The sequence below is a fragment of the Eurypyga helias genome, unplaced genomic scaffold, assembly GCF_000690775.1.
Source record: "Eurypyga helias isolate BGI_N326 unplaced genomic scaffold, ASM69077v1 scaffold21831, whole genome shotgun sequence".
NCBI classification, from domain to species: Eukaryota; Metazoa; Chordata; class Aves; order Eurypygiformes; family Eurypygidae; genus Eurypyga; species Eurypyga helias.
In genome coordinates this window covers 1-9,096 of record NW_010230469.1, presented here as the reverse complement: position 1 = coordinate 9,096, position 9,096 = coordinate 1, and the positions used below count along the sequence as shown (strand labels likewise).

General features: G+C 39.2%; 1 protein-coding gene across 1 annotated transcript; it reads left to right on the top strand.

The window, feature by feature from the left end:
- Positions 1 to 193: 193 nt before the first annotated feature.
- On the top strand, positions 194 to 8,986 carry CEP55 (centrosomal protein 55kDa; the record flags this gene model as incomplete). Its single annotated transcript, XM_010160771.1, has 6 exons — positions 194 to 373; positions 2,113 to 2,391; positions 4,480 to 4,545; positions 5,307 to 5,448; positions 7,629 to 7,945; positions 8,915 to 8,986. Coding segments are annotated over exons 1-6 (1,056 nt in total), but the record flags the coding sequence as incomplete, so codon positions are not given.
- Positions 8,987 to 9,096: the final 110 nt, after the last annotated feature.

The following is a 9,096-nucleotide window of genomic DNA, read 5'->3' as shown; positions in this document are numbered from 1 at the left end:
GCCTTCCCTCCGCCGTAACCCGGGGTGCTCGCAGGCCTGTTTGCTCCCTGCGGCCTGGCCTGGCCTGCCAGCCGCTTGCCGGAGCCGGGAAGCCCTGCGCTGGGCTCACGCTGTGTGGGAAGCCGTGCCCGCTGCCTGGTGCAAGGGAGAGCTGCTGCGTAACGCTGCGTTTGTTTTCCATAGGTGCTTACCGATGAATTCCAAGACTGCCAAAGATAAAATTATTGGTAAGTGGGGCTTAAAGCCGGGTAGGTCCAGACCCGAGAGCGATCTCGAGAAGCGTGAGCAGAACGCAGCCGTGAGAAAATCACTGGAGGAGGTCGTGAAAGGGAAAAGCAAAGTGACTGATCCCGAAAGGAACGGGCTCTTAGAGGTGAGGTGGATGCTTGTACTGAGCTAACATTTGTGATGTCCGAATCGTGCGCAGTTAACACGAGTCTGAGTGTGTCTGACTTTGTGAGCAAGGTGCCAATCTCTTCTCTTGAAACTTTGTTTACTCGATGTCACGAGTGTTTTAGTTTGATGGTTTTGATCTCAAATATTTTTAACGATGACTGAGCTAATCAAATTACAATCATCTGACAAGGCTGTTAAATACAACGACTTGAGGCAAGAGGTGCCAATTAGTCCATTAAGACCTGTCCTCACCTGTCCAACTGTTTGGAACACCTGGTCCCAGAGGATTATTTTGATCATTTGCTGTGAAGAATGTTGTGTTTGCAAGCAGTTGCCTAAGAACATGTTAAAAAGTGCTGAATGTTTGCTTGAACGGTATTCCCAAGCTCTCACTGAGCTATAGGTAAATAAAACTGTGTGAATTCATGACATTATCCTTGCATTATAACTAAGGAGCATAAAATTAAGACACTAACTTCTGTGCCATGTAGTCCATTTAAGGTAAACCTGTGGTTGCAGAGGAAGAAGTTCAAGACCCAGTGTGCCACCAAGTCACATACTGTTAGGCTTCCCAAAAGGACTGGGAAACTTTTAAATGGTCTCTTTCAAAGGATGCCACTAATGGAGACTAGGCACTCTAATATTTCTAGGTTACTCCTTTGACAATAAGCCTTTTCATGTCTCTGTGCTACAGTGCCAGTTGAGAAGTGCCAACACAAGTATCCCCAATGGCTAGACAGCCCACGTACTGTTGTTGCTAAATTCCTTGGCATATTTGCTGTGTCTGGTGGAGTTTGATGCTTGCTCAGTGTTGATTACTTAGTGCTGGGTTCCTGGTTTACAGGTGGAAAATCATAGACGTGTTTAGATATACTAGGTACTATTTGGTGTCAACGTCTTAATTCCAGTGAGCACAATGTGGATTTCAACCACTCCCTAAATGAGCCTCTCTAAAATTCAATTTCTTTTGAGTTTCTCTGTTATCTTCTAGTGACTTGATATTAACACGTAGGATTTCAATATCAACTTTGCTCATGGAAAATGAAATGTTATCATAACAGACATTTACATAGAGCCCCAAGATCTCTCAAATGCAGTACTAATACTATGTAGTAGTTACCTCTGCTGGAGGCCTAATGAAAAGAGAGTGCCTGTTGAAAATATCACATTTTGAAAGTAAAAAGTCAGATAACAGGACCCTTCACCTGAATGTTTATTACAACTCTTTTGTTACTTCACTTATTGTCATTTAGTTTGCAAGAAGGCTCTGCTGCTTCTCAAAAGCTACTAAATATGCTAATCAAGGCTAAGAAATGCGTCACCAACCTGTTGACTGTAAACCTTCAAGAGTTGTTGTACTACTTGTGTTTTAATGTTCATCTGCTGTAATGATCTGTACCCATACACAGATCGCAGAGTACCTACAAGTACAAATATGCAAAACTCAGTACCTACCAAGTCTCTGAATTTGGTTCTTTGCATTCTGTCCTTGTTTCATCTACCTCACACTGGTTTTGCTACCACTTGAAGTATTTCAGACAATCACTGTAATACTGTCTGTTTTGAATAAAAAGTAACATTTTCAGCTAATTAAAGGCTAAGAGAGAACCTTCCAAAGTGAGTATCTTCTCAAACGTTGTAAATTTGCTAATGCATTTCCTGCATAGACTGTGACACTTACTCATTTGTGTCACTTTTTTATTCTGTTTCACCTAGAAAATACTTTCCCTTGAAAAAGAAAAACATCACCATCGTCTTAAAGAGAAGGACAAAGAAATCCAAAACTTGAAAGACAAGCTTAGATCCAAACTCAAGAATACTGAAGTCTCCTTGTTACAAAGTCAACTAGAGGAAAAAACAAAGGAAGCAGAAAGGCAAGAACAGTTATTTCGTTCTCTGTCGCAAGAAATGAACCAGTTAAAATGCAGTTTATCCACTGTTACTACAAAATATTCTGAGCTTGAAAACAGAGCCGGTACTTCTCAGGCATCCCAGGTAAGCACTGAAGAAACACTGTAATTGCAAATTAATTTGCAATCTGTACCCACTAAGCACCAATATCTGTTGTAAGAAGATTAAAAATCCATCCTATTTAAAAAGTAGAATGGTAAGAAGGGCTTCTACAGGTATGTCAACCAGAAAGGGAAGCGTACCCCCTGATAAGCAAGATTGGCAAACTGGTAACAACAGACAGAGAGAAAGCTGACGTACTCGACTTCTTTGCCTCAGCCTTCGCTGGCACTCTGTCCTCTCACACCTCTCAAGTGAATGGACCACAAGATAGGGACAGGGGTGCAGAGTCCCTCCCACTGTAGGAGAAGGTGGTTTGTGACCACCTGAGGAACTGAACATATGGAAGTCCATAGGACCTGATGAGAGGCATCCCAGAGTCTGAAGGGAATTGGCTGATGTGGCATAATGAGTAGTTTCTCTCATTTAAAATGGTTAATGGGTGTGGTGGAGCTACTTGGCAGTATTTACAAGTGTGTTTAGTTTTCTGCAGTTTGTCCACTCTGCCTGCTTTAATGTTCTGTGGAAAATGCAGTAGTGTCTCAGCAAGGGACACGGGAAGGTGGTCCCTGTAAGTCTTTTCCAGCTTTTGACCTGCAGATGGTGCTGGGTCCCCATGCTCGACAGGGAAGCCAAGTAATTTCTAGAAATCCAGTTTCAGCAAAATACATAGCAAAATATCTTTTGATGATAATGCATATATGTAACTCTTAATGCATTATCTTGGGAAATATCTCTTCAAATGCAATGTGTTTATTTTCAGTTTCAAGATACTTCAAACTTTGTTAGATAACTTAAAATGTATGTTAATTCAATGGATTTCCATGATCTTTTTGTCAGTGAACTACCAAAATATCTTTTAGTTTAGAATCAGAATTTTCTTTTAAAATTTTTTACTGATTCATCAATAGAGGTCAAAATTTGACTGATGTTTTGACTTGGATGTCTTGGAAAACTTGGTAACAAGTCTGCTAATGCTGCTTGAAACTGCTAGGTGGCATATGAGCAGCAGGTATACTTTGAAATGGAAACAATGGTTGTATGATACAATTTTGGGAAAGATTTTAGACAGTTCTAATGATCATGGGAATAATCTGAAAATTGTAGTGTCTCTACATATTATTTTTATTAAGAAGTCATGAAGTTTAATTCCATTCAAAGATCTGTATTTTTTTCAGCTATCAAGCTTGTTCTAAATCACGTTCCAAAACAAAAAAAAAACACCACCCACACATGAAAACTTTGGAAAAACGTAGCATGGATTTGGGTAGTAATCTACACATTTATTTCCTTAAAGTTCCCTCTGACTTTATATCTACGCGGTTTCAAAAAGCTTTCTATCATGCAGTGAATAAACACCAGATTATGAAAGAAACACAACTGTTGAGCTGCTGTTTAGTGTCAGATGGGTCTAAAGAACTGTGACTTGTACTTCAAGCACTCTACTGTAGATCTCGGAAAGCCAATCAGTGTGTCCTTATGGTTCCGGACAGGGTTGCACGGTTTCCCAGATGTTTATAATACTCCTGTTATTCCAACAATGTTGTCAAGGTCTCTGGCCTTCCCCAACAACTCCTATAAGTCTAGCTCATCGTCAAACGTACAAGGGTATGAAAATGGAACAAACACCTTCTTTGTGTATTTACATAATACCCTAAATACATTCACTTTTCAGAAGTTCTCCTGTGCCCTTCAGGTCTTCCAGGATAGCAGTTCAGCAGAAGGCACAAGATATTGTTAGGAAATCTTTTAATGTGAGAGAGTTATAGAATAAATTAAATATAGGTCTGTCCTGTATCTTCCAGGAGATTTTATTTGAAATCTATGAAATGTTTTTCTATAAAACTGAGTCCTTGGTTTTACTTTGTTTGTTGTTTTACAAACAAACCAACAAACAGAAACCAAACCACAAAATATAAAGATCTGTAAACACGAAAGGCAGAGGTATGCATCTGATTTCCATTTAAAAAATATTCTTATTCTACTATGTGAGATTAATAATGATACAGGAGTATCTTTATGGTTTCAGCGACTTATTTTAAAGAACACTAACAGGTTCTTCTTTGCCTGTAGGAAGCTCTAACAAACAGCGTCACGTTACCAACTAGTCTTCATGAAGTTGAAAACCAACTGAAAGATGTAAGTTTCATGTGCAACACTGAAAGTATAAATCATCTGTATCAAGATGCATAAGAATGCAAATTATCACTATGTATGTTTTTGGGTAGTATGGGACCACAGCGAATGCTTCCCTCTAAAATATAGTATTGTGACAAGAAAATAATTTAAATTTTAAAAAACCCCAACTATTTCCACCATCTTTAGAAAACCTTGCTTGGAACATCAGAACAAAGTGGTTGCTGAGAGAACCGAAGCCCCAGTTAACCTGGTCTGACCTTGGAGCTGACACTGCCTGGGATAACATGAGGTTGGATTAGAAACCTCCCGAGGTCCCTTCCAACCTGAATAATTCTATGATCCAATCAGATACAAAATCCATGCCTTGTTCTTACAAACTTTAAGTTGCAAGGACAGAATGTTTATTTATTCCATTTTCAAGATCTTTTATTTTATATTTGAGATTGGAAGGTTAATTCTTCAAAATCTGGGCAAGACTCATTAAAGCCTTTGTTTTACGTCATTTTCCCATTCCAAGAAATAAGCCAATCATTGTTTAATACTGCTGCAATTTTAACTTGTGCTCAACAGCCTGACTTACCTTTCCAAATGAAGATGCGTTTTATTTATTGTACAGAGGTTACTACAGTTTGCAGCAGAATGAACTAGCTTATCTTTAAACTCTATAATGTATAACTTTAACATTAAAATGACTGATACTTTTTAAAATCTGATCAATTACTAGAGGCTTTTTTGTTGTTCTTCCTTTCCTTTTCATGAAGGCTCTTGAGAAAAACCAACAGTGGCTACTGTATGACCAGCAACGTGAAGCGTATGTCAGGGGGCTGCTTGGAAGGATCTTTGAACTTGAAAAGAAGTCCGAAATAGTTAGCCAACAAGAATCTAAAGAATTAAATTCAGAAGGTATCATCTTGATATTTTTTTTTCCCCCCCACAAGTGACCCAAACCTTAATTATCCATAGAATAAGTTTTGTGAAAACAAATAAGATCAAGACTTTTTTCTCAACATCTTGGTTTCTTAATGGTAAAACTTGGTGAAGTACAATTAAACTTCCTGTCATCTAACTACATTACTTGATCAACAGTATTTCATATTCTTATCTACTTCAAAGCCTTGACACTCTATTAGCAACCTCTCTGTTTGCAGAAAGTGTTGAAGCAAATATGTGTATGTCTCCCATCCTTCAAAGTACACTTTCGACCTGCGTGACGGATGCTTTAAGGATTTATTTGCTAGGCGTGAATCAGGGGGTTAATTCTTTTTCAAAATAAATATTAGAAAAATGACTCAAGACTGCCACATTCTTTACTCCCCTGAACAGCTCTTACAGGGCATGAAAAGCTGTGGCAGGTTTTGGCACCTATCCAAACCACTATTTTGCAATATTGATCTGGCCACCTCTAGCCACTTCTGCGCTGTGTAGCTCCTCAGCAATGAGCACCCTCTCAGTACCATGCATTCAGACTGACCCGAGTTGTGCTTCATCAGCATGTGGAATAAAATTAAAATCACACTGAACACAAGAACCCGAAGGAGTTGGTTTGCTTTTCCTATTATCAAATTATTAATATCATATATGCTACAACTGACCTGCAAGGTAAATTCACTAAATAGAGCTAGCATCATCTGTAGTAAGAGTGTGCCCTCAGATACTTACCACTTAGCAATTCATGTGAAGTGGCTTGGTTTCTGTTGAGTCTTTATGGAAATCAGTAAAAACTTGCCTTATTTGGTTCTGTCTAGAAATGTAGGACTAGTATTTTAGAGGGAGGCAGACTGAAGTAGCTCACCACAAAGCGTAACTCAGTTACTGCAGTCCAAGCTCTGTCATCAGAGCAGCCAGAAGACTAGGATTACGGGTATAAGAAAGTTCCCCTCTTCGAGCAGCTAGACAGTAGCAAAGATCCAGGTTTCTAAGAACCCAGCCATGCAAGTTGAAATTAGATATGGCAACTTTTTCCAAGGAAAAACTTTGTATCTCTGACACTTCACCACCCCATAAAGGAGTATTGCTAATGAGAAGGTAATGCTTAGCTCAGAGTTGAGGGGAGGGAGAACAGTCAAGCAAGAAAGTTTTTCCTCAGTAAATTAACAGTAGCAAAGATCCAGGTTTCTAAGAACCCAGCCATGCAAGTTGAAATTAGATATGGCAACTTTTTCCAAGGAAAAACTTTGTATCTCTGACACTTCACCACCCCATAAAGGAGTATTGCTAATGAGAAGGTAATGCTTAGCTCAGAGTTGAGGGGAGGGAGAACAGTCAAGCAAGAAAGTTTTTCCTCAGTAAATTACACTTTAAAGAATGAGAGGAAGTTTTTTTTTAAAGTATCAAAGTCAAGACACTTACAGTGCTAAAAATCAGCAAAACCTATGAAATCCTGCATTTCTTGTTCTGCTTTTAGGCATATCTTGTATTGCTGCTGAATTTCTGCAGTCTGCCTCTTTTTTTTTTTTCTTACTTACTTACTAAACTTCTCTTAGCTCAACAAGCAGAAATTTTTCAAACTCTGGTTTAAGTAATAGTCACTAGCCAAGAAGCAGGCATTTTCGTATTAAAAAATCCCTATCCTAGTCCCTCTTATTTGTAGTTTAGAAGTAACTGATGGAATACAGTTTGAAGAAGGTAATCTGCAAAAGCCGATGGATAGTGTGGCTTTGGTCAGCAATGGTGAAGTAGAGCCCATCAGATCGCCGGGGTATCTCTGGGGAGGCAGTAATGCCAGAACCTTGGCTAAGGAGCCTGTATCTGGAAGTGAGAATCTAGTGTCTTTGGGCCCATGTAAGAACCACGGGTCCTGGTGCTTGTGTAGTCAGGGCAAATGAGATAATACTGCTGTAAGGGTTAGTGAAGGAACTGGCTATAGCACAGCAAACTCTACACAAGCCAAGCTACAGTTTTCCAGTAACTATATTGGGCAGGAGACTTTACTATATTTAGAAGCGTAGAAAGCTGTTTTACCTAAAATTTGGTGCCAGTCTGAGCTGTGTAATAGCCTTAAAGTGCTGTCAAGGCTTTGGTGTTCTGATTTTTTTTAGTGATTTTCCCCCCCATGCTATCTCAATTATTTTTCATTCATTAAGGTCATCTACAAGAGGAAAAGCAAAAATATTATGACCAGCTGTTACTAACTGCTAAGAGTGATCTTGAGACTGAAAGACGCACTGTAATCCAGCTGAGAGCTGAACTTAACGAATTCAAAAAGAAGTATGAAGAAACACAAAAAGAAATAACGAGTTTAAATGTCTTATTGCAGTCGCAACAGGCTGCTGAAATGAAGATCCTAGAAAATGAAAATAAAATGAAAGGAGAGAAAATGCAAAGACTAAACCAAGAAAATGAAACTATTAAAGGACAGCTCAGAGAGGAAAAGAAAAAGTCTGAGGAACTCTTACATCAGGTAAGTGGATGTGTTTGGAGGTTTAATATCATCAGCGAAGAACCAAAAGAGCTGAAAAGTCATACTTAATCAGAAAGGACCGTCATTCGCTCTGGTAACTGTTCTTTACATAAAGCTAGACTCATGTTCTTGTGCTTAAAACTGAATTCTTTCTTTAACATATTGGTTTGAATCAAAATCCAAACTTCTGTGAAATTTCCTTGTTTAAACAAGGAACTTATTTGTTCACTTATTCCCTGGTCTTGTGGGACACAAGAGGGAGAAGTGAGAGAATACTTAATTGATTCTAATCTAGTTTGTCCTCAAGGTTCATAGTAAATGAGGACAGGAAAGGTAAAAGTTCAAGTCCATACAGGCTATTTTATCATGTGAATCATAGAATCATGGAATGGTTTGGGTTGGAAGGGACCTTAAAGATCATCTAGTTCCAACCCCCCTGCCATGGGCAGGGACACCTTCCACTACACCAGGTTGGTCAAAGCCTCGTCCAGCCTGGCCTTGTGTTCCTAACTCTGGAATGTTGCCGGAGAAGCAGCTGTGTCCCTGGATAGTGTCCCCAGCCAGCCATTGTGGCCGTACAGCTGGGTGTGTTTTCTTTGGTGTTTACATTCAGATGAGTTCCTGCCTCTGGTTCTCTATCTGATACCAGGGATAAGAGCTATGCAGGCACCTGCCTGCTAGAAAGAAGATTTTGTCTGCATCCTAGCAATCCCCTAGGAAACGTTGGTTTGGTATTTTTGAACTACAGCATCTTTCTGCATTCCCCCTGCTCAGTGCAGTAATAGTTCCCTGGGGCTTTCCCCAGAGAACTAGAGATATTTGAATGGGGTTTAGTTGTTGCATAACAGGCATACATTGTTCTGCTGGAGCGTAAGTCTGCTTCTATCTCTTTTTAGATTCATTTGTTGTTGAGCTTATTAACTGTTGTATATGGAAGTTCTTTATTACAAATGTTTTTCTGACTTGTAGGTGCAACTTCTTCGTAAATCATTGCTCAAACAGGATGAAGAACATGCTAGGATAGCTTTGTTGGAACAACAGGTACTAAATAAGCTAAATGCTGATATTTTATATGTATTATGGATGTGGGCTTTCTAGACCAACTTTTCAAATTTAAGAATGAGTATTATTACAGAATCACAGAATCATAG